At 38.3% G+C, this 26,095-nt stretch overlaps 1 protein-coding gene across 1 annotated transcript in view; it reads left to right on the forward strand.

Annotated features, from left to right (window-relative positions):
• The first annotated feature begins 1,322 nt into the window (after positions 1-1,322).
• The window catches only part of SEPSECS (Sep (O-phosphoserine) tRNA:Sec (selenocysteine) tRNA synthase), a 29,121-nt gene continuing 4,348 nt past the window's right edge, over positions 1,323-26,095 (forward strand). The window contains exons 1-10 of the mRNA XM_049795483.1: positions 1,323-1,596; positions 2,961-3,115; positions 5,382-5,500; positions 5,588-5,746; positions 8,282-8,435; positions 12,433-12,535; positions 14,816-14,945; positions 15,110-15,201; positions 23,371-23,464; positions 24,118-24,208. Coding sequence (XP_049651440.1) covers positions 1,483-1,596; positions 2,961-3,115; positions 5,382-5,500; positions 5,588-5,746; positions 8,282-8,435; positions 12,433-12,535; positions 14,816-14,945; positions 15,110-15,201; positions 23,371-23,464; positions 24,118-24,208 — 1,211 coding nt within the window. The 5' untranslated portion in view covers positions 1,323-1,482. The remainder of the gene's footprint in view (positions 1,597-2,960; positions 3,116-5,381; positions 5,501-5,587; positions 5,747-8,281; positions 8,436-12,432; positions 12,536-14,815; positions 14,946-15,109; positions 15,202-23,370; positions 23,465-24,117; positions 24,209-26,095) is intronic.

Consider the following 26,095-nt stretch of genomic DNA (forward strand, 5'->3'; position numbering starts at 1 on the left):
CTCTTGTGATATTTTAAAATAAAGAACAAGATGAAGAGCTGCTCGCTATTTCCAAATTAACAGCAACACGACACATGGTAACAATCTAGATGCAGGATGACTACGGGGACTAAGTGGGACAATTCAACTTGCAAAGCCTTTATGTTCAACAGGACTAAGAAATTGTGTTAATTACAGCCTGAGCCAACAAGCCAAGCAGGTGTGTAAGACCACTCTGTCAGAACGCCTGAAAGATCCTAATCAGGCTAAATAAACCTACAGAAGCAGGATGGTCGCTATGTCCTTTTCACATGTTAATTAGCCTCCTGAGCTTAAATCTGTAAAACAGAAGGATCAGGTAAGACTACATAAACAAATTGAGTTGTCCAGGTACAGGCTGGTTAAAACAAAACATTAGAGCAAACACACTGTGTACTTAACACACCTCTTCAGTTTTTGCACTCTCGCTTGCTACTGGTTCCTAAAACAGGAAGGCAAATGGCAATCTGCCAGCCCCCATGGCTGCCCCAGTGCTAAGGACGGCAGAGGCGGACGGCCGCTCCAGTGCCCCGAGGAGCCCCTGGGCCCAGGATCAGCTTCCACCCACTGAGGCCTTGCTGGCAGTTCCTAGCAAAGGTGCAACGCCTGTCCCAGATTTCCTGCTGGCGTAACTGTCTTTTCCCAAGCAACTTAAAGAAAGAAAGCAAATTAGCTCTCTCCTAGTTGCATGTCCTTCTCCCTGTAATGCAATTTTTGCGTCGCCCCCGCAGCCTGGGCAGGTAGGCCGGGCTGCAGCTGCACCAGGGGAGCAGACTGGCGTTATTTGCTGCGGACAGTCACGCTACCGCCTTTGCTCACGGAAGCGTTGTGAGGAGCAGAAAAGGCTCGTAGCCCGACAGGAACCTTAAGGGAAGGTACGCTGCTGTTCTCAACAGTCTAATACTGAACTTGGGCTGGGGACACACACACACCCCTCACCAACGGGTTCTTCACAGCCCAGAAGTCTAGTTTCTGGTGGGCTTCCCCCGCTGCCCCCTCAGGGAGGGACGCCGCCGGCTGCGGGAGCCCGCGCTGCCTGTGGCGGGCCCACCCCGAGCCCGCGCGGAAAAGGGAGCCTCCCCGCACGGCGGCTCCGGGCCAAGGCCGCCGCCGCCTCGTGCGGCCTCTGTACCTCTAGCAGGGGGCGGTCCAGAGCTCCGCCCAGAGGCCGAGGCCTCCCGTGGCCTGCACCGGCCGGAGGCCGCCCCGCAGGGGGCCGCCCTCGGCACGGCAGCCGGCGGCGGGGCTGACGCGGGTCAGCCTCCGTGAGGGGAGGGAAGGGGAGGGGAGGGGCCCCGGCGCTCCGTCGGCGGCGCCTGCGTAACACCACCCCTCGTCCCTCTCCGGCGGGAACCGGCCGGGTCCCGCAGGTAGCGCCGCGCCGGCGTTGAGGGGGAGCGGTGGCAGGAGCCGGTGCCGCCGGTGAGCCGCCCGGGGCCGCCCCGCCGCCCGATCCTGGGGGCCATGAACGCGGAGAACTTCGGCTCCAGCGAGCGGCTGGTGACGGCGGCCTACGTGCGCCAGGGGGCGCAGGGCCGCCGCGCGCACGAGCTGCGCCTGCGGGCCCTGCTGGAGCAGGTAACCGGGGCCGCCCCCCGCCCGGCACCGCGGCCTTGCGGTCGGGGAAGGCAGCACGGAGCCGCCCGCCGCGGGGCAGTCGGCCCCGGCCGGAGCGTCCCCGCACAGCCCCGGGAGCACGCAGGCCCGCCGGGCCCGGCGGTCACCCGGGCCGTTCTGCCCCTGGAGCTCCCCCAGCGGTGTCGCGGCCCTGTGGCAGCCACCCTGCCGGTGGGCAGGGGCACGGCCCGGGCGAGGTGGCCGGGGAGAGCTCGGCCCGGGCGAGGTGGCCGGGGAGAGAGAGCTCGGCTCGCTCTGCCGTCGGGGCAGAGACCTTACGGAGCCCCAACGTCAGAGGTCGCGCTTGGGAGGGGAAAAAAACCCCAACAAACCAGATTGCCTGAGGTCGTGCGTTTGCTGAGAAGGGCTCAGCAAACTGTTAAAGAAACTTTTTTTAAAAACAATAGGATACTAACGTATTACATGAGGTAAAAAATGATAGTTGTAAGGTGCCAAGACGATCCATTTCTTTGTCTCCAGTGTACAGAAATCAGTATGGGTGGATTCTCGGGTGCTTCAGTTCTTGAACATCCTTAGTCACATCATCCCCTGTTTCAAACTTAACTTTCATACCACGCTTCAGAAGTGAATTAGTTTTACTGAATGAATTTTACTGTTACTGGGACGTGTAAAAAAAAAAAGCCTCTGAACTGCTGAGCTGCTGTAGTAATGCTTCATGGGTTCCTTTCCTCTGAGGATCTTTTCTGCAGTTTGGAAAGATGAGTGTAGTTCTTAATGCAGTAAAGAGCATAAGAAAGGGCATGTCTCTGGTTGAAGGTTTGGACACATTATATTCTGTAAGTGGTTTCCTTACCTGTTAGATAATAACTAGAAAGGAAAATATGCAGATAGGAAAATGTGTTACAAGTGAAACTCTTTCCCTTCTGCACACAATTAATGTTTTTGGTTCTATAATACACACTTTTCTCCCTTTCATCCAGTTTTCTCTGTTGAATTCCTGTAGTAGTAGATTCTTGTCTAGAGAATACATTGAATAACCTATAGTCTTCTAGGGAGTAATTAACGTGTATGTGCTGCAGTAGTTTTGCGTGTGCCTCAAAGAATACTTGAAAGTGAAAAATATCCTGACTATTTTAATATCAGGATATGCTAATGTAATTGCACTTAATATATGGAAAAATCTTTATTTAACTTTTCTCTCAATGCAGGTTCATAACATTAGATCATATAAAACAGCATAACGAAAATACAAACTGCTGTTAAGAGTGGGAAAGAAGGGTAACATTAATCAAACAAGTTGCATAAAGTTTTGTTCATTTTTAATTTCCAATTTTCATATTTACCTTTATATTATTATTATTAAGGGAAAATGTCCTGAAGATGGATGGGATGAAAGCACCATTGAGCTCTTTCTTCATGAACTTGCTATAATGGATAGCAATAACTTTCTGGGCAACTGTGGTGTGGGTGAGAGAGAAGGAAGAGTGGCATCAGGACTTGTTGCCCGAAGGCATTACAGGTACAAATTATTGGCAATTTTAATTACTCAAATTTATTCCTAAAGCTTTCAAATAGCATATCTTATTGTGTTTTGTTATCTGAGACCTTGACAGCATTTGAAAAAAACAACATAATGTGCTATTGAATTGATACAACTTTCTGTATTGAATTTTCATTAATAACTCATTGGAAAGTCTTGAATGAAACAAAAATGTTTTGTCGGGGTTATGTCCTGTATGCTGAACTCGTAGAAGCTTAAGATGTTGAGTTAACTGCATGCAAGGGAAGTAGAGATCTTCCCATTTTAAAATAATCTCTGCATTACTTGCCTTTTTTAATACTGCACATCTTTTTCATCTGCATATTGTTAAAAACTACTGCATATTGTAGTTGTAAAGTATCGAATGTTCCTAGTGAACAGCTATTTGTATTTTATTATATTAATTAATATCTTTATAATGTAATTAGTTGATAATGCACATGAAAACCCAGTCCATCTGTAATAGATTTTATATGAAGTAAGGAGATCTGTAAAGACAAGAAAAGCTTTTAAAAGCTTGTAGCCCTTCTGACACTTGATGGGTATGTTGGATGCTATATTTCTGGAGGCTCTGTATTAATTTCTTCATGAATATACTTTTTTTTTTTTTGCATAGAGTTCTGTGCTGAGTATCTTACTGTGATGTTTTATCTAAAAGGAATGAAACAAAGTGAAATTTCTTGGAATGTTTCTCCTTGAAAGATTAACACAAAAACATGTTAGAGACCAGAAGTTCAGTAAGCTTTACCATATGGAAGTTGAATTACTTAGACTTAATGGCTTTCATAAGCCCTACAGTACCATGAAAAATTAATGAACAAAGCCAGTAATATATCAGTTTGGCTTTTTTTGTTGTTGTTTTCTGTACTGCTCTCTAGTCTAGGATATGTGCGGTGAGGGAGGTAGAGGGTCACACTGGGGAGAATATCTGAGGAAGTACTGTATTCTGACAATGCTGGACAAAGCATGCCCAGCTTCTGGCCAGAGAGAGCCTGGGCTGGCACTTAGCTACTGTTAGTGTCGGCAATAGCAAGGAAAAGCTTAGAGGCATCCTTCACACCACTTATTTTTGCAGTAAGTTTTACAGGTAACTTTGGGAGTGGTGGAGGTAGCAGGAGGTGGTTCTCAAGCTGTCTTTTCTTTCAGCTTAATAAATTCTAAAGCCAGTCTTAGGGAGGATTGCTCCTTAGGAAGGATTACGTGTGTGCAGAAAAGAAAGTAGTAACATGAGAAAGCTATTAAGAACATAGCAGCAGGAACAAGGGAAGAAAATATTTTTGATGGAGTGAGGATTATGTGCAAGTTTCAATTAATTATCAAGCTATTGTTGATTTCAACCTATAGCTTGAAAGGGGGGGGGGGGGGGGGAAGCTGTAAAACTATGCTCCAAGAAGTTCCAAATTCCATACACTCATCAGACTACATTTTACTCTATTCCCAAGACAAAACCAGAATTAAAGCCATAAATAGATGTGTATTGTTACTACCTTACTTGAGCAGCTGCTCCATTTCAGCCATGGGTAAAGTTAGTTCTGTAAGCTTATGTTTTATGAACGATTTCAGAATCCTGCACTCCTGAAAGGTGCTAAATAATATCCAACATTTATAAATGCAGTTTATAAACATAATTTATAAACAGAATGCAGAGAGAGATGGTATTGCATGATACGTAATATTGAATAGTAGAATGAGGTAGATGAAGTGAAGATGTAGAAAAAGATTGTCAAAGTGATACGTTAACCTAACTGTCTTTCAGAACATTTTTTCACAGTATATATTATTTCTTTGCCCAATGGAGGTGAAGCATTTGTCAAGGGGAGTTTCTGTATAATACCACTATGCCTGTGGTATGCTACGCTATAGGTAACTGATTTTTGTTTTCCTCGGAACTCTGTGTCTGAACACGTCAGCATTTATAATGCTAATCCAACAGACATCAAGAAGTGCTGAGGCGCGCCTAAAAGGAAGCCTGCCAGATGCTAAAGATGTTGCTGCTATAGGTGTTCTCAAAGTCTTTACTTGCATACTGGGACATTGTTGATCTACTGTTAAAAAAGTTTTTTTAAAAAATCATACAAATACACGTAGTTTGTTACAATGGAACTCATTATGGCAGATATTGATGTTGCATTGGATATAGCATTTTCCACAGTTGTTTATCAAATTAAGTTCTTTTCAGTCAGCAAGAATTATTGCTTTGGGATGTGAAAAACCTTGATATATGTTTTCAACCTTTTTTGTTTAGGTTGATCCATGGAATTGGAAGGTCAGGTGATATTTCTGCAGTCCAGCCTAAAGCTGCAGGGTCTAGCCTTTTGAACAAACTTACTAATTCAGTAGTTCTGGATATTATAAAGTTGGCTGGTAGGTGTAAATCTGAAAATACCTCTCGTTTGTGGGGGCATGTCATGGGTTCTTCATGTCAATTTCTGACTTGCTTTTTATGGGCAGGTGTCCGGACAGTGACCAATTGCTTTGTGGTTCCTATGGCAACTGGCATGAGTCTAACTCTGTGTTTTTTAACATTGCGGCACAAGAGACCAAAGGCAAAATACATTATCTGGCCACGTATAGACCAGAAATCTTGCTTTAAGTCAATGATAACTGCAGGTAAGAAGGAACTGACTGACTATGCGGTGTGTTATTCTAACAGATATAAAACTTCATCTAGCAGAGTGATCAACTCATATGTTTGCAGTCAGATACAGAAAAGGCATAATACATAGTAGTTCCAACTGCTTTATTTCTACACTCCTGATTTCTAACATGCAATCACATGTATGAGTTATCTTCCTAATGCCTTGTAAAATGTAGGTGTATGCTGAGGTACAGAGGTGTCTAAAGTAGTCAATAGAGAACACAATGCTAAGGAAGTTACAGTTAGCTCTCAGAGTTAGATGCCTAATTTGCTGTCCTGAGAATTATGTAAAACCAAGGCTTACGGTTCAAATCTCTCTCTTAGATTTATGCAAAAGCATATGTGTCCTAGGAATTGTGATCAGAAGGTGACAAGCTGTCTGATTTGCACATTGTTTTCTTTTAGAACATGGGAAGTGTTTGCTGCCCTATTTGTTTTTAATCTTGCAGTGTCACTCAGGAAGTGAGTTTGGTGTCTTTCTTAGTTCAAACCTTAATTTCTCTCAAATGGAGTTCCTTGTTTATCAGTCTATAAGTAAGCTAAGGGTAGAAGTCTATCCCTGCACTGAATCTGTCCCCTCTTGCAGACAGATGCATGGGATCAAGGAAACGGCAAGTGAGGGAGACCATAATTTTCCAGCTCAGTGCACATACCTGCAGGTGGTGGCATAGATTCTGGTCCTAGTTCCTAGGACACATTTATATTTTGCATAAAAGAATCACTACATAAAAATGACTAAGGGATGGGATTCTGTCCAGGTAAGATGCAGAGGTGTTTAAAAGGAATCAGATGAGAACAAATAGAATATGTATATGAGAAAAGTGGGAGTGGTTTTGGAGTATTATGCTCAGTTTAGAACATCAAGCTAAGAAAATTATGTTTGTAGTGGAGATAGTTGTGAGTATATATAATTGATCTATTAATTTTTTGACTAGTAAAGACAGCTATCACAAAATTAATTAAAAGAATTATAAACTAAAAATAAGTGAGAAGCAGGTATCAGGTATCTAACAACTATCTATTAAATGTAATCTCTGTCTTCTAGATCACTAATTGAAAACCAGATTAGAGCTAATGATGTCAATAAATCATTCTAGTCTGAGTTCTTCTGTAGAGTTTGAGCCTTACTTAGTCAGTGTTAAGGCATGGTGTTGAGCCATGAAAGAAAAATTCACATAGCTGTTGCCATGTTACACTGCTTTGGGAATCACCCTTTCACTTTCTGCTGCCCTCTTCTCCTTTACATTCATTCAGTAACCTGAACATCTCCGTTTTTAAGAAAGTAATAGCCTCTTCAGCTGGCATGATGTTGCTGCCATGTCACACCTGTTTGGGGAAGGGAATATATGGTTTCCAGTGTTTTATTCTGTAAACAAAACCTTTCTGATTGATTTATTTATGACCTAGAAATTTGAGCAACTAGCATGACAGGCTTCCCTCTTTAAGAAAGAAAACTCTTTAAGGGCTAGCCATGCCTTTGTCTATCGGAATCTTGAAAATCTTTGAGGATGGAGATTGCACAACCTGTCTGGATGGCAGTTCCAGTGCTGTGCTATCCTCTGAATGAAAAAAAAAAGGGGGTTTCTTGCTGTTTATTTTGAATCTTTGGCTCTCTTGTCTTTGTAATTCCCTTTCAGATGGTTGGGGGCTGTTATTGGATGTTCTCCTCTAGCCTCTTCAGACTTGAAAAAGTCTAGCTCTTAACAGCCTTCCTTTCTAAGCTGTGTGCACTGTACCACACCCATCTTGGTAGCACTCTGATGCACCCTCTCTGTTTTTTCAACATTCCTCCTGAGCAGCCCATTCCAAAACTAGAAACATTCCAGCATTTAGAGGAAGGGGATAGATGCCTTTTTTCAAATGTTTCTCATATGTGTCCTTGAGAAACAACCTTACAAGGTTCTGCTGTTGTACATCTTAAATACAAACTTAAACTGGAAACTTTAAAAAAAAATATACTAGGGAAATAGCTTGGATATTGATGTGACACAGTTCACTTTCAAAGTGAGGTCAAATGTGGACATTTTTATCTTTTAAGAAGTAATTTGGAAGTTTATGAATTGAATAAGGCAGAGGCTTATGATGAAAGCCAATTCATAATGATCATTATAGCATTGCTACATCTAACGGCATCCTTTTTTAGAGACGCCGTTTTAGTATGCTACTGTTTTACAAGAATGCCACTCAAACATTATTTTTTTTAATTGGAAGGAAAGAAATTATTACGTTTTTAAAACAATCTTCAAACCAGTTGCTGTTGCATGGTAAGAATGTAAGGTAAGCTTTTGCCTGGAGTCCAGTATTTAACAAGAATATTATTGTAGTTTTTAGCTATATGGACATTGGACAATAAAACAGCTTATGTATCTGTGTTCTTAATCCAAGTCTGAAAGAATCTGTTGAAACAACAGAAGCAAGAAGATTTTTCAGATGTATACTGGAACTAAAACCCTACAATTAGTCAGAGATTTGATGATATACATTCAGGTCTTGCTTTTTTTGGTCAGGTTTTGAGCCAGTGGTGATAGAAAATGTGTTAGAAGGCGATGAGCTACGGACAGACATTGAAGCAGTGGAGGCTAAGATCAAGTCTCTTGGAGCTGAAAATATTCTTTGTGTGCATTCTACAACGTCTTGCTTTGCTCCAAGGGTACCTGATAGGTAAGTCATCCTTTAAGAAGTGTGTTATTTGTTACTGTAAAACAAACAAACAAAACTTCCATGTTTTGAATGTCCATCTTCCTAAATTGCTTAATTACTGCCAACAATTAGTAGAGATACCTTAATCCCCTTGCTTAAGGAAAATGGCAGGTGGAAACAATGTTGTACTTTCAGAAAAGTCTATTTAAAAAGTGAGAATAATGCAGGTGGTTTTCCTTCTGTCATATAACTGAGGTTAATGATGATCTCTCATCGTGAAATGAATGCCATTTTGGCAGTGGTTTTCTTATGATTTCACCAAAGTAGTAGTAGTAGACTTTCATAGAAACGTAGTCTGGGAAATGTAGTTCCATAGCTAATGCCACATTTTAATATTACTGTTGCCTTTTCTACTCTTCTCTAGCCAATTCTGAATTTTCCTAGGCTGTTAATACAGTTTAAAAAAAAAAAAAAAGCCCTACAGCTAATTTTAAAATCTTTGCTTGAGGTACTCTTTTCTGTATTATATTGATGTTTATAGGGCTAGCTAAGATATACTGATATAAGAAAACTCTTGGAAGTATCTAGGGCAGATGTGCTATATAACATATGATTTCCCCTGCTGTAACTTATCTTGGTTTGAACATTTGCTGCCTGATTGCATGGTACTACTTCTTATAATTTCCAGCTGTTAAATCATCATTAAAAGAAACTTAAAATACATTTCATTCTTTCCTGATACTATGTGTCCGTGTACATAACTTCCATAGTTGCTACGAAGATGTCATTCAAGCACTAGCTGAAGCTGAGATGAACATTACAGTTATGGATGGGAAATAGAGCATCTGAGACATTATTTCAATGTGTAGCTTGGTTATGAAATACTTGAAAAACTTCTCAATCTGAAAATGACATGTTGGAGTAGAGGTGCCTAAAGTACTTGGTATATTGAGTCATTTGTTCAAAATGAGCACCGTTGTTACTTGCAAAACTGCTTTCTCTATTGCTTACAAAAATAAGTATCAAGAAGCAAAATCCTTAGGTTTTACAATTGAACAGGTATATTTTTATGGGCCTTTATGTAGTACACTGAAGGATGTGATATTAATAAGATGTCTTTTTTTAACGTGGTTTTGAACGTAGTGTCTCAGCTATTCCACTTCAACTGTTTTTAATTTATAACAAAATTGAAAAGACTTATGTTTAGAGTTCCTCTGCAGTGCGTGCTTTTTTGTTTATTACTTTGTTATCTGGAAAATTTAGCTGAATATTTGCAAATGTAGGAAAGAAACATTATTGACTCTGAAACATAGCAAGTAAAGATATGTTTCACTGTTTTCCTACCTTTAAAAAACCCCAGTATTTATCATGGGTTAACCCACTTGCTAGAGGGAAGTTAAAACCATATAATTCTGTCAGAATACTATGAACATTGCTTGAAGTTGACTTGCAGATTTATTGGCTAACTTAAATCACAGCTATCAGAATTGAATGGTCTATTTTATAGCTTGGGTAAATGAATCTTTTCCTTATCTGCTTCCTCTTTTTGACATGCAATTGTTTTGTCCTCTGCAACTAAGAGATGAATTATTAGGTAGTGGCACTGTGTTATGATATACCACAGATACAGGAGGATTTGAACGCACTTTCTATTTAAAGGGTACTGTCAACTGTTGAAGGCCGTAAGATCCATCTTCCTGCAGGAAGGAAGATCCCTTACAGCATTTCTGGAGTGTACCATTTTAAAAGTCTATTTTTAAATATCTTGCATTTGTAAGGCTTTGTGTAGTTGTGGTGGTGGTGTTTTAAAATTTTAAGTGGCTTAGGATCATTAAAAGGTCAGGGTAAGATTTTTTTATGCCTGTGTACCTATAGCTTTCCTTTGAAGTATTATTTAACTTTATGGGAATAATTCACTAGTGTATAAACCCCCTTCCTTGGAAAGACATCAGTTCAGACAGCCTTTTACCTGCTGTTGCTGTGAGTTGTGTCTAAAACTATTGTATTTAAAAGAGAACTAAAGGAAAAAAAAAAAGTGTCTTTTTTAGTTAATGTACTTAGCAGAACTCTGTATCTTGTTACTTTCATTAATATTAGAAGAAAGAGCAAAGCTTTCTTTTTATGAACTTTCACAAACAGGAGAGAAAGAAAGAATAAATTGGAAAATATTTTTGTAAGTCCTATTTGTAACTTTTAAGAATTCGAGTAGTAGCCAAACTTACATGAATGCTTTATTTTTCCGATATGACTAGCAGCACTTCTAGTGGTTCATTTTAAGGCTTGGAAGCAGACAAGTGCTGTGCATAATTGTTTGCTTCCCTTGCATAATCACATGTTCTTTTCAAACTGTAGCACTCTCATCCTGTATTGTAATATGGACCTGATTGTTCAGTAGAATATTTTCAGGCAAAATAAAGAGACTTTTCTGTTTTCAGTACTTGTAGAAGCTATTGTATTGCTCCTTTAAGTCTCAGGAGGTGAGAAAGACAAACATACATAGCAGTACACCCTCTATGTTTCCAGTTTGGTGAAATTCTCAACCTGCACTTGAAAAGAAGCCTGTGAGAGGAGAACTGTTTTTCTTTGAGTCTGTTGAAGGTGAGGAATGAGTCTGGTAAAGATGAGCAGATCAGAAGGCAAAAACTTTTTCCTGTGTAGTGTTATGTTTCCAAAGTATTCTGTTAATGTTACGTAGTTCTGGATTTGGGATGTTGATAAATGTGAAAAATTATTGGACATGCAGCTCCTGACAAATATCTTGAATGTAGAAGATCAATACATACATTATACTACTGGTGTTTGCTAATCATTAAATAACTTGTAATTTCTTTAGGGATAGTACAGTGATGATGATGTTTTCCTAAGGATTGAGGTTCAGGAAATTTAATCTGAGGTTTGCAGCTGAATTTTGCATTGCAAAATTACACTGGGCAATGTAATAGAAATAGAATGCAAAGGAATATCACCTCTTGGAAAATGTTTTCATACTCTGTCACATTTTATATGAATGTCAGTAAATTACAGTGAGAGGCTGTACAGAAGGAGATAGAGTAAAAATGCATTGGAGGTTTAGAGTTTCCTGATTTTTTTTTTTATAATATTACCTTTATCATCACTTTAAATTATTATATATTATCTTATTTTTTCAAATAGATTTATTTCTAAAATATATTTACAAGTTTGGGGAAGATCAAGAGGGTTTTTTTAAAAAATAGAGTATGATTGGAGTGCTTCGAAAAAGGGTACTAAGTACATGTGTTTAAAATGCTGAAAGCCCTTACCCAAAATGACCTATGTACCCACATAAATCCTAGTTTGACTGAGAAATCAATCCAGGCTAAGCTTACTGTGATTTCAGGGGTTTCTAAAGGCAAGTAAAGAGTTGTCTTTATTTCTGAGTAAACAGTTGAACAAAGTTTTAATTCGTTCATCTCCACATTCAGATATTTTAGGACTTTCCATTCCTTTGAAGAATATCTTTTCTGCTAATCAGTTTATCTGAAATATGCAAGTGAGATTTCAGCCAAAGGGTTGAAATATTAGTTCTTTGAAATAAACAGAAGCATGTACAAACTTCCTGTTATATGATACTTTTGATTCCCAAGACACATCTTGAAACTTCCATTAGGCTATTTTCAGGTTGAATATTAGAAGAAAAGGAAAAAAAAAGTATGAATAGCTAAAGCTCTGTTAGTTATCATTAAAGTAGTATTAAAAAATGCTTATATCTGAAGCAGAATGATTTGGGATCTATTTACTGGTTTACGGACAAAACTTTTCAGTGAAGCATGAAATATTTTAGCCCAGGTCAACAATTTGTAGTGTATGTAAAAGCTAACAGAATTTTCTTCTTAACCTTTATAGCTCAAGATGACAAGTGCTGCCTTGAGGCACTAATCAAAAAAGTTTCTTTTCTCATTCTGACTTCTTTGTAGACCTTTCAGTCTTTTAATGGTCTGATTTGTAACATTAGTTACAGTTATCAATGCTTCTCTAAATTACAATTTTATGCTCATAGGCTGGAGGAACTGGCTGTGATTTGTGCTAATTATGACATTCCCCATATTGTCAACAATGCATATGGAGTTCAATCTTCAAAATGTATGCATCTTATCCAGCAGGTAGGAGCTGTGTATTTCCAATAATAATTTTTTTAACAAGTGTAAGTAAATCTCTGATTGTAGACAACACTAGCAAATTTTGTCGGATGTTTCACAGCTTTGAGACTAATCCCTTGCATGTCCGATATTTGAACAATTTTCTAAGAAAGCAGAACAGAGGGAAATAGAACTTAAAAATAATATTTGTTATTTCTGTTGCATTCTTTTTATGTAATAACCCCAAATTTATTTAGGTTTTGTTTATGTTCAAGTGTCTTCCATAATGGAAAAATGTCCTTAATAAGCTTTCTTAAAATATTTCCTGGACTTGTTGATTAAAAATAAAATAATGGGTCATACTTGAATAGGGATTAGGCCTTCAACAGAATGTGAGTTACAGATTTTCAATTGAAGGTACAGGATTCTACAGCAACACTTTATAGATGCTGTCACTGCTAAAATACTGTTGGTACAGAGAACGGCTGAGGAAACTGGGTTAAGTTCAATGTTATGTTTGAAAAAGTTTAATTTCTGTTGCCGTTTAGTTTGAAGAAGGGGTTGCTTAATATCTAAGATCAGCCAAGAAACCTAGAATTCTTGCATTTTTGCTCGTTGCAATGTATGTGCACTGTTTCTTCAATATTTCTCTTTTCTCTCAGTTGCCCATGTCAAAAGAATAGGTGGCTATTTTTTTAACAGGATTCAGGGGATCCTGAACTGTCATGAATTTAAAATATGTCAGTCTTTTTTCTTTTTCTTTTCTTTTTTTTTTTTTTTTTATAATTAAGAAGACATTATGTTATTAACTGGGCACAGACTGACTTGATACATAATTATGACAGTAATGTCATGTTGGCATTTCTAAATCTTGAGAGACTGAAGGATTTTGACAAAACTTGAAGTGATATGTGAAATAGAAAATGGAATATGCTTTATTTGTAATGTGCTTGGTATATGTTTACTGTATTTAACTTGCACAAGTTTAGTGAAATTCTAACATGAAGGGGGCTGTGGAATTGCTGATTTTTACTACATGAAATGTATCTAATGATAATCTCTTCAGACTATAAAGCTGCAAATAGAACTGTTATTGTGTTGGTTTCTGTGTTTCTTCTTGGCTTCTTGATATGTTGTTTGAGGGGGTTGGTTGTTTGTTCTTCGGTTATGCAAATGTATATATTTGAGCTCTGATTTGTTTTACATTTATTTACAAAAATTTATTTCCTGCAATAGAAAATGTACTGTTTGTAAGGAAGTAGTTATTAATGAATACTTAGAAGTATGTACATGCTGAGCACAGTGTGAACAGAACTTGCAAGAGTATCATGGGAAAGAGCTTTTGAGACCATTTCATTTGTCATGCTTTTCCTCTGATGGTTTCCTGTCAATTAAATCAAATGATAGCTGCTGGCATTCATCTTGCCATCAAAAAGCTGACAAACTCGGAGTGCTTCTTCCTATTTCCCATGCACTAAGCTATTAAAACATAGAAATAATAACTGTGGTTTAGTTGGATCTGCTTTTTTCACTCCTTTTTGCCATAGGTATTAACTCTGTTTCTATTTCTTGGTTTTAGTTTGCAGTACTTTTAATATGTATGTATTTGAATATACTTTAATATGTATGTCCTTTAATATACCTGTCAGGTTCTGTTATGCTACATACTTTAATTGTACAGTTCACAGTAGCATCTTACTCAAATTGAAGAAGTACTGCAGAATCTACATTTCTTCCTTTAAGAATATCTGAGTGGTTAGATATAAGGATGTTTTGTTTTCTGGCAAGTGGGCAAATCTGCCATAGGAAGTTATAAGGCAAGCAGCCTTATAAGGAGTGCTGTCACAGCCCTCTTGTTTTAATGCAAATTTATACATGTATCAAGAAAAAGCAGCTTATTTTCTAATGAAGCATTAAACTGTAGCCTTCTACTCTGAGAATCTGTGAAATGTTTTGGGTCATACAGTTTTAACTGTATAATTCCCATTAAATTACAAAGGTTTTCTTTTTGGTTGTTGTTGAAAATAAGCTACACTTAGACTCTCAGGAGCTAAGATCAATATTTTAAATAATAGCAAAATAGGAATTTGTAAGGTACTATGTAAGCAGATAATGGTAGTAACAGTGAGCAGTGCTAAGAAAAGGTAGTAGTACAATTTTTTCATCACAAATGCAATATTGGAGAGAGTTTCAATTATATTTATTTCCATTACATTGCTGTGTAATTATCATGCTATCGCTTGTTTCCTTTTTTCTAACGTATGCTGTGGATTATTTTTTTGTTGTTGTTTCTTTTTGATAAAGGGTGCTCGGGTAGGCAGGATAGATGCTTTTGTGCAGAGCTTGGACAAAAATTTTATGGTTCCAGTAGGTGGAGCTATCATTGCTGGCTTCAACGAGTCCTTCGTTCAGGAGATCAGCAAAATGTACCCAGGTAACTACTGGCTCGTGGGCCCATTTCATCCCTGCCAAATAACTGCAGAAAGCTTGGTTTTCGGCTTGCTTTCACATAATATTTATTTTTGCCAATTTAATCTGTATATTGGGTTTGGGGTTTTTTGTGATTTTTTTTTTTTCTTCTTTTTTCTTTTTTTTCAGGAAGAGCATCTGCGTCTCCTTCCTTAGATGTCCTCATTACACTTCTGTCTCTCGGTGCCAGTGGCTACAAACAGTTACTGAAAGAAAGAAAGGTAAGCTTTCTAGCAACCAGCACTTTCTTGAAGTCAGCTGGTAACAAAGTCTTGGTCAAAACTGCTTTGTGTGGTAAAGCCTGTTTATGTCTAGAAAGCCATTGAACTTCTGAGCTCACAGCTCTGAATCTGGAAGAGCAGTATGATATAATTACTTCTTGGCTAAATGGTGCTCATGAGTAAGCTTGGTTTCTGTGTTGTTTTCCAATCCAGAAAGCTAAACTGAGGTCCTGTACTATCTTGTACAGTATTCATATTTGTTGTTCTAAAGTGTGACTAATACAGTGGAATTTTGTCTACAAAAGCTTAATCTGAGAATTACTGTGCTGTGTCATCATGGTCATGCTGCTCGCAGGACTAAGGCATCAGATCGGACACTCAGAGGTAACCCAGGGGTCTCTGCTCTTCTTCATTTGGCCCTATTGTGCCTTTGTGCTATGATGGTGTTTAATTAAGTGTTTGTGTACCACATTCTCTGGAGAATCACAGCTTCTGGTTAGGTTATAAATACTATGCATGGCCACAAAAATAGAAAAATACTGTCATTTAAGGTATTCACCTAGATACAGAGCTAGGTTTCTTCTCTGCCTCTCACAGACTATATGTTTTATGTTGGGTATAACTGCATTGCACAAACATTCAAGGGGTCTAATGTTGGAACCTGTACATCTTGAGTTGTCCTTAAATCTGGACATAATACAGGCCTGATTTTGCTATCTTTAAATATAAACACAAAGGATTCCTTTTGTAGAGGGTTTTATGTAAGGAAATGCTGTGAATTAAGTACTGTTAAGTTATTAGTTTTAAATCATGCATGATCTGTTCCATTATCTTATTTAGAAACTATGTTACAATTGTTTGCTGCTGACAGCTTGCTGATGCCTCTGATTACCTGGCAGGACAATAGTGCTGGATGATGTGACTTGTTTCTAGTTCCTTGTAGAGGTATCCAGAAATTCTGTACTGCAATTGAGATCCCATAGGAATAGCTAGACTATAGAAAACCAAACCAGCTTAGCGGCTTTACAATGACTAAGAAGCGATCTGTGCAACTAAAGTGAAAACATGGCTTCTGAAACACTGAAAGCAGTTACCACTTCTGCCACTATTGCGATACAGTTTGTAACATTTTTTTCTGGACTGTTGTATGTATTGCCAGGTACGGTTTGTGTCTTCATTAAAAGCAAATTGTATTTTTCCCCCTTCACTCTCATCTCCAAAAGAATCTCAAGTGAATTTATCTCTGTCTTCTGCAAAGCTGATTTTTATGTTAGATTTACGCTGGTAGCAGGTACATAATGGGCAGTATAAATATTCTCCAAGTCATAAATAATAATTCTTTCAAAAATAAAATGTCTTAATGAATATCTGTATATTTTGAATCATGTCATTTTCTTGGAAGTAGATTTCTAAAGTGAATAAAGCATTATATTTTTACAACTTCAGGTCTTTTTATTTGTAATGTGAGTATACTCTATAAACACAGCCTTATATATGGTGTAAATATGTTTCTTTTATTGGATTTGCTGTAGAAATAGAAACCTTTTTTTGCTTAAATCTGTTTGTTCCTGAATTGTAAAAATGTAATAGTGATAGTTTATTGCCTGTGCTCTGTGAAAGCAGAGGCAGAGCTATTAGGCTCCCAGCAGGAGCTATTTATAGCTTGACATTGAGTACTCCTTTCTATATTGGTGCAGCTACACCTACTCACACAAAAAGTCAGCTATAAAAAACTTCAAGTATTTTTTTTTTTTTTTTCTTTCCCTTCTTACCTTATCCTTATTCACATGAGTGTTACTTCAGGTTATTTGAGCTCAAGCCAGAAAGACCAGAATATTACTGAGAAGAAATTAATCTCCCACAACCAAGGAAAGAAATAGTCCACTCAGATTTTCTTTCACACAGATGAACTATTTAATATAGGAAAGTAAGAGATTGTATGAGGGAAAGGAGCATGTACATGGAGTGGGATTTTCTGACAAGCTGGCAGTCACGGGGTGTGCAATTGTCCAAGAGTATGAGATTGTGTTACGCTATGAAGGAGTAAAATGGGGCGATGTATCTGAGGACAGAAGAGCAAGGGAGTAACACACATGCTGTACAAGTGTCTGAATAAAGCTTGCCATATATGAAAGCTTAATAAGGAATGTTTTCAATAGTCGTATTTAGCCTTGATGTTTCCAGAGAAAGGATGGAAGAAGACCACCAACAGTAATGTTTTCTCACTTGTTCTAAATTTTCAGTAGTCCTCTTTATATGTTTATGTAGAGTTTAGAACAGTGGTTTTCTCATCTGAGTAGAGGGTTCTAGGTTGTTTTGTAATGCAGATAATGACATCTGATCAGTAGTCAAATCTGTTAATTCTAGGTCCTTTTGTAATCCAGATGACAGCTGATCCGTAGTCAAATTTGTTAATATCTTTGCTTTTAAAGAACTCATTTTTTCTAAAGGTTATGATTTTGTAGCAACTCCTTTGACTTCCTCAGTACAGTTTGTTGTGTCCCATATTCTGCATTGTCAGGCCTTAAAACTCACTATTTTCATGTATATATTTGTGTGTCCGAACCAGGCCACATGTAGCAAATATAGAATCATAGAATCGTTTGGGTTGGAAAAGACCTTTAAGATCATGGAGTCCAACCATCAACCATGCCCACTAAACAATGTCCTGAAGTGCCTTCTCTACGCGCCTTTTTAATATGTCCAGGGATGGTGACTCAACTACTTTTCTGGGCAGCCTGTTCCAATGCCTGACAACCCTTTCAGTAAAGAAACTTTTCCTGATATCCAACCTAAACCTCCCCTGGTGCAGCTTGAGGCCATTTCTTCTTGTCCTATTGCTTGTTACTTGGGAGAAGAGACCAGCACCCACCTCACTACAGCCTCCTTTCAGGTAGTTGTAGCGAGCAATAAGGTCTCCCCTCAGCCTCCTTTTCTCCAGGCTAAACAGCCCCAGCTCCCTCAGCCGCTCCTCATAAGACTTGTGCTCCAGACCCCGCACCAGCTTGGTTGCCCTTCTCTGGACACGGTCCAGCACCTCAATGTCTTTCCTGTAGTGAGGGGCCCAAAACTGAACACAGTACTCGAGCACCAGTGCTGAGTACAGGGGACAATCACTTCCCTGCTCCTGCTGGCCACACTATTTCTGATAAAAGCCAGGATGCCGTTGGCCTTCTTGGCCACCTGGGCGCACTGCCGGCTCGTATTCAGCCGGCTGTTGACCAATACCCCCAGGTCTTTTTCTGCCAGGCATTTTTCCAGGCACTCTTCCCCAAGCCTGTAGCACTGCATGGGGTTGTGATTGAAGTGCAGGACCTGGCACTTGGCCTTGTTGAACCTCATACGGCTGCCTCGGCCCATCGATCCAGCCTGTCCAGATCTCTCTGTAGAGCCTTCACGCCCTCGAGCAGATACAGTGGTTACACTGTGCAATAGCATAAACAGTAGACTTCAATTGACACCTTAGAACTGATGGAGAGCAAGGACCCTACATTCAGGACCCTACATACCAGGTTTAATACCTGTTAACTATTTTCCAATGCGGTCCATTTAATCCATTTAAGTCATTATTATACTGATATTACTGAAGACATGATGGCTTCATTTTGTTTTCAGCAGTTACAAATTTCCTCATTAGACTTTCCTTAACAATCTAATGATCAAGATAATTCTGATTTTCTTAAATGTATTTCTGTGTTACTTGGGATGCGATGGAGCTTTTTATATCTGTATCCATCTGTCTGTATACTTTCTAAGAGTGATTAACTGGAGTAATTTTTATGTCCTTATGGAGTACGTATCTAAAATATTTAAAATCACCCTGAGTGGGAGGACATTGTTTGGGTTTTACAATTCAGTAAAATACTGGGTTTACGTTTCATGGTTTATCATTGGTGTAATTATTCTGATAGGAATAAATTATTTGTACAGTTCAGTGTGAGTTTATATTGCTGCTCTACTTGTGATTGAGTTTAAGAAGAGGAGGAGAGCCATTTAATGCTGGATATTAAAATTGCAAAAAATCAAATATTCTTACAAGACAGACATTTGTTACTCTTTTTTTTGTCTAGTCAGTTTGCTACACTGTAGTTTGTCAAATGTGGGAATATTGCAGGATTTTCCTCGTGAAATATGTGGAATCATATTCAAATTTTAGAGTGGCTGGAGGCAAGATAGTTTTAACTGAATGTATTCATTATCTTAAATGGTGTTGTGTAGCTAAACAAATGCCAACTATGCATGGAAGCTTCAAAGAGGCCTACGTACTTAAAGCATGTATTGGAGAGGTATGGTCCACAAGGAGCCTGATCACAAGGTCTTACAAGTGCTGAAGAAAAAAATACGTTGATTGGCGTTAAGAAAGACCTTTTAAAACAATGAGTGTGGTGATTGTCAGCATTAGTGTTACCGTATCAGGTTGGCAAGATTTGCTGGGCAGTTTCTGTTGGATTACTTTTATATGATACAAAGATTTAAAAGTTCCATAACTAATTTCATATTTTTAAAACTTTACAGTATATTATAAATTCAGAACAAAATTCTTGTTCTTGCAATGCAGAAGAATCTATATATGAGGGTATGTGATATATGTAGGTATCACACATGTACATGAACAGTTTCTGTCATGTTTGGCTGCATTTCAAGAAAGTAAGCCTTCTACTGGGGCTCTCTGGGGCATGTATTAACAGGTCTCCATGCTCAGCACTGCAGCCTCTCTTTGTCTGCATGAAGTGGTGTGCCAAGTGGTCTGATCAGTTCACAGGTCAAATACAGCTGGTCAGTCTAATACGCAAAGCAGAAGAGAGGCTGTGATGGTTGCATTATAAACAGCTGCTGCTGCAAAGTAATTTAGGATGGGACCAGATCAGTCTCAGGTATGGCATATGAGAGTTGGCAGTCTGTATCTAGTACAAAAAGGCCATAAAATTACTCTTCTGCTTTGTCATCTTCAGTGCAGTGAACAGCTGTACGACTGCTCTATGAGGACAACTCATCTTTTCAGATAAGAATGAAGTAGGGAGGAAGGCAGAGTGTTACAGACTCTGAGCGTAAGCAAGCTGGGTGGTTACACAAAAGGTTTTCTGGCCTTCATTAGTTGTCTGTCTGTCACTGATATGGGACTAATGGCATATTTAGTACCCCCATCTTCTGCTTTTTCTCTGGAGTTACTGGCTTTTTCCTTACTTGTTTCCCTCTAGTTATTTCCATTTGGAAGAAGAACAGTGCCTATCATAATGGAACAACAAATGAAGGGTCACCCATATTAGAGTAGTTTCTATTGAAAAATAGTTTTATAATGTCAATACAGTATGATTCAAATATTTTTAATAACTGTTACGAAACTTGAAAACATTTTTGTATACGTATGTGGAAGTAGGCCATTTTGTCCAAATAATTGAGTCATTTGGCACATTTGATACCTACACCATTGTTGACTTGTTATTCATACTTTTTGAAGTATTTTATTGTTTTAGGTGCTAGAAAGACCAGAAGAAGTGCAAGATGTTTTCGAGTTCAGCATTCATTTCACTAGCCTGGCTAGGTTTTGTGATAAGTTTCTAAGGGGAAAGAGTGAGTTAAATAATGAAACTTAACTGACATTTAGTGCTTGGGTTGTTCAATGCAACTTTAGCATAATGGCTTCATTGGAGAAAACTTGAGTGCCTACCACTGAAAATCAATTATATAAGAGCTCATTTTTATATAATTGCTTAGGGTGCTTATAAATTTTCCATGTAACAGAAATATTTTATAATAGAGGTTGGTTATAGATTTGACCTCACAAAAATACTGCTTTTTTCCTTTTTTTTTTTTTTTTTTTTTTTGGAAAGTCCGTTAATCTGTTTTGCAACAAACTGCTTAACTTCTGAAACTATAAAATATCTAGAGGGCTTCCAATGGAAAATGAAAAATAGTGTCATTCATAAAAATAGGAAGTTTTGGATTTGTCTTCAGGTGGCTTCAGTCAAACTGATGAAAATACATACTTGGTTTTGGGGTTTTTTTGCTGTCTCTCCATTCTCCCTTGTTTTAACAAATTCCTATGTATGTAAAGGCTCACCTCGTAACCCAGGTATTTAATCTTAATTTAATTTAATGCATCTATACAGTGGGTAACTGGTTATACCAACTTGTAGTGCTTTCAGTAACAAATACTGTAAGAGATACATCAGAGGGTTCCCTAGGTACCACACAAAAATTAATTACTTGGGAATTTTTTTCTGTTCCAGTACAGGTTTTTTCTCAGTACTAACTTCACCAATATCTCCATAGTACCCAATTTATGTGTATTTCTGTAATACTTTGCTTCAGTTGTAGAAGTAAATAGCCAGCAGAGGGAGCACAAATTAATTTATGATTTGGATTCCAAAAAAATACTAATAAAATGGCTAACACATTGGTGATGTTTATTGTGGAAAGCAAATAAGAAATGAGTAATGTGTTTATATTCAGTGAGGGACCAGAAGGAAGGCAAAAATGTCTGAACATTTGAAACATAAATGTTTTTCAGCTTCACGGGGTGAATTGTAAATAAACTCTGAATTGAAACCATAAAATAACTTGATTTACAAACGCCTCTGAAAAATAAGAATGATTTTTCACAAATTTCAACTTCTGATAATTAACCATTAGATGCCTCCCAAAATTTTTGTTGTTGTTCCAAGTATTGCAGAAGCTTTATTCTCTTGTTGAATCAATAGTCTAATTTGTTTAGACAGTAAGATGGTACTTTTTCCTCTCTGGCTGAATTCATTCTGTGGTATTAGGAAGAACAGGTAAAGAGCTGTGTTCATTTGGTCACTCATGAAGTGAGACTGGGTTCACTGCAGTGGCTCAAGAAAAGCAGCTGTAACATTCTTTTACCTTAGCTACCACAAAGCTCATTTGGTTTCATAAGACCTTTGGGAGGTTCTGCTCAAAACCATAATTTTGATCATGAGCTATAATTTGTATCTGTCAGAGTCCACAGGTCAGAAAGGATACTGGTCTACAAACAGAAGAGGCAACACTATTTAAAGAATGAAAAATCACTTGTCAGGTCCAGAAATTGATGAGGATGCTTAAACAGGCAGTCACATTGAAGCAGATGAGCAGCACAATCTTTATAGCCTGAAAGAGGAAAAATCTGGTGTTTAGTATCTTTCAAAAAGACCACCCAGTGTCTGTATCTTTCTGCTAGTTTTTATGAGAGACTTAAGCATTAAAAAGAATGGAGAAGCCAAAGAATATAGTAAGAAGAATAGTGTTTATTCTCACTCTGTCCAGAAGTATTTTGAGCTGATAGGTGGAGAAAGAAGATATTAAACTGAGGAAGAGCATGAGCAATTATCATTGATTACTACTGGGGAAAAAGGAGGAAATAAAATATGGATAAAGTACGAGAAGCAGCCTTTTATGTGCAGTGTGACTTGTATCTGAGCCAAGTGATTTATAAATCTCAGTTTTATGACACTTTCACAATAAAGGTGCAATATAACTAAGTGATAGTAGAAATTCAGATATCTCCATTCTTTTAGTAGGCTTGAACAGGAGGGGTTGGTCCCAGGAAGAGGGCTGAATATTCAGGAGAGTATATATTGTGTGAAACAAAATACATTCAAATGTGTACTCATAGCCATCTCCTTAAGAGACTGTCTTGCCCTTCTCATACAGAAAAAGTCTATGCACTAGCGGTAATTATGATTGTGTGATACATGGTAACAAAATGCACTACTTAGTCTGGAATGTATTAATAGAGAGAAAACAAAGTAAGGAGCAATTTGCCATAATGTGGCTATCTGTGATGGTAACAGTTTGTTCTCTGTGGCTCAGGGGGCTAGGGTGGGGGAAAGCTCCTGCGGGAGTGGGGTGAGGTAAGACCTGCCGTGCAGTGGGAATCTCTTCAAGGTTCCCAGGTTTCAGGGCTGCGGAGAGAATGACTGACATCCCAAGTAGAGCAGATAGAGAGCTTTGTACCAGCTTGAGGGGAAAGAACAGTGTTCAGGAAATGGAGCTGTTTCTTTATAGAACGGTTTCAGAGAATTGCCTGGTCCACTTACTTGGTACACATGAAAAGAGGATCAGCTGGGCACCTGTAGGTTATAATGGAGGCTTAACAGTTTTGTGAAATAGGTACTATTTTCTCTGTTTGATGGCTAATAACAAAAATATTGCATCTTTTTTTTCCAGGAGATGTTTTCCTATCTTTCAAGTGAGCTGAAGAAGCTGGCAGATAACCACAATGAGAGACTGTTAGACACACCACATAATCCCATTTCCTTAGGTAATTGTTGTTTTTTATCTTTAAAAAAAAAAATTCCAATATACTGTGCATTCATAATGCACTTTCACATACAGTTCCTATATATTAAACATTGTTCACTACACTCCATTAAGTTGTTCTTAGGCTGATATGAAACCATTGAACCCAATAAGGTAACCTACTATAAAAGTAAGAGTAGTGACTTGGGTCCTTTATTTTTTTTACAGAACTGCTCCTGTCCAACATACTCATTTATTGTAATCAAGACAGGCAGAAGGTGTTAGTATGCAGTAATACTTTATAAAAAAGTGGATTTAAAAATCAATTAGGTTATAATTATTTTTGCCCATCATCTTATAGTGCTGTAGAAGAGATTATGGAATTCCTACTCAAGGTATTTGTTCTTACCAAAAATTCTGCTGAACACCAAGGTAATATTGCCTACCTGTGCAGAATCTGCCTTACATACAGTCTAACCAAAGAAGTAGTCTATGGCAGCTTGTGGGAAAATTAAAAATTATGAAACATAGTATTCGTATTTCTTTTTTTCTTTGTATCTGAACACAAACATTTGGCTAGATTTTTATTGTTGGGAAACAGCTTGCCCTCTGTGGTGGTTCTTTGGAGAAAAAGAAGCTTTGTAGTAGTTTTAACTTGACCTTTTGTTATTTTAGCCATGTCACTGAAGAATCTAGATGAAAATAACGATGCTGCTGTTACACAGCTTGGATCTATGCTTTTCACAAGACAAGTTTCTGGAGCGAGGTGAGGATTATATGAAGTTGAAAAATTTGGGGGGTTGTATTAGCATATATTTTATGAAATCCTATAATATTTGTTTTGTACCAATTGTTTCATGATTATAGATTACAGTCTGACAATAACGAGTCAGAGAGTAATAAAGCCGCCTTCTTCACTGTTATGGGCTAATAATGTCAACCTGCCCGAGTTAGCAATGAGCCCCCCTTTGTTAGCTTTGGTAGGCTAAATAGATAATCTATGCCCATTTCATTTAGTGTCATTATTCCCTAGTATCCTTTGGTTTCATTTAGTTTCCAGCTGTTGTCTGATCTTAAGTTGTAAGCTACTTAGGGCAGATCTTTGTTTTGTTTATTGCAGCACAAATATAGTTGTGCTGCATGTCAGAGGAATAAGCTTTTAATACCCTATGTAGCCTTTTGTCACATGGAAGAAAATCCTGCTTCCCGGAACTAACTGTCTTTACAAAAAAAAAAAAAAAAAAAAATTAAAATCTACAACTCGAGCCCATCTGAGCTGAATTTATTCTTAGAGACACTGGTACATGGAAATGCAAGCCAAATAATTTTTAATGATTTTGGTTTAAACCATTTAGAAGAAGAAAATTATTTAAAATTTGTTTTGGCAGGATTCCTTAATCTGAATATTACTGCTGCCATGCTAACTTCTGCCATAGACTTAATGTCATTTTTTTGTAGCAGAGTTGAATGTTTCCACATCAGAAGGTATGCTTCATTAGCTTGGATTATTCCACTTCCTGCACAGATGAATGACAGTAAATCTGTATGTACTGTAGTTAGATGCTCTTTTTAATTTCCCTGTCCTAACCTTGGCTTGTCCTGCAGTTTCAGCCATCTTTGGCTGAAAAGATTCAAGAGGTTCAATTTTTGAAGTTAAAACTCTCCAACTCTTTGCCTGATATAAAGGTATCAGGTTTTTCCTTTTTTTACATAAGTGAGTAATTAATTTTTAGCACATACACTGTTTGACCCGGCATTTTAACAGATTTTAAATGTTATGCTTGTACTGAATGTCAGTGGTAGGAATAGCAACTCCCTACTTCAGTAGCCTACTGCCTTTTGCATAACCTGTGGTCAGAGCACTTGGACAGTGGAAGGATCTGCTAATCCTAGTGGTATTTGAATGCAGTTTCTTTTACGAACTGCAGGGAATGTCTCTATAGAGGTAGTAAATTCTTATAAATTGATTGGTGTCAACTGCTCTTGTAGGCTTTAACTATAGCCATAAGGCAAGTTGTTCCTTTAACAAGTAAGGGTGTGGATTAGGGTCTTGATTTATCAGGGAATCGGTATGTACTAAAAGTGTTGAGAAATAGGGTGTAATAGGTAGAGGCTGTTAGTATGAGAAAGAGGTGAAAGCAGTGGCAAAAAGTATCCACTACAAGGAGGGAATAAATATGAAGTTAACATCATAGGATGGGAGGAAAAGGAAGATACAATATAGAGGAAGGGGTAGGGTGGGGGAAGTTGGGATCCTGAGCCCTCTGAGTCACTTGAACCCAGACATTTTGGACTGCAGTACACTATGCCAAGCAAATGTCTGCACGAAGGCTGCTGTCAATACGGTGATCCTGGGGAGATCAGGGTTATCAGATTGCCTAGGGAGGGGTGAACTGACCCAGGTCAGAGACAAAGCAGGTCAGGTAGTTAGGACTTGTTATAGAATCAGAAAATTTGCTGCAGGTGTCTTGTCCCCCCACACTGGGGAGTTCATAAATACCAGTGGTAAAGACCTTAATAATTTAACTGAAGGGGGGGAGGGACATATGCATATGCACACAGACGTGAGCTAATTCAGGATCTGCTACTACTGTCACTCATAGTGATGCCTGGGCCCTAACTTGGAGAATGCCTGATCTAAGCTGCCTTATAT

This window comes from Accipiter gentilis, chromosome 3 (assembly GCF_929443795.1).
Source record: "Accipiter gentilis chromosome 3, bAccGen1.1, whole genome shotgun sequence".
NCBI lineage: Eukaryota > Metazoa > Chordata > Aves > Accipitriformes > Accipitridae > Astur > Astur gentilis.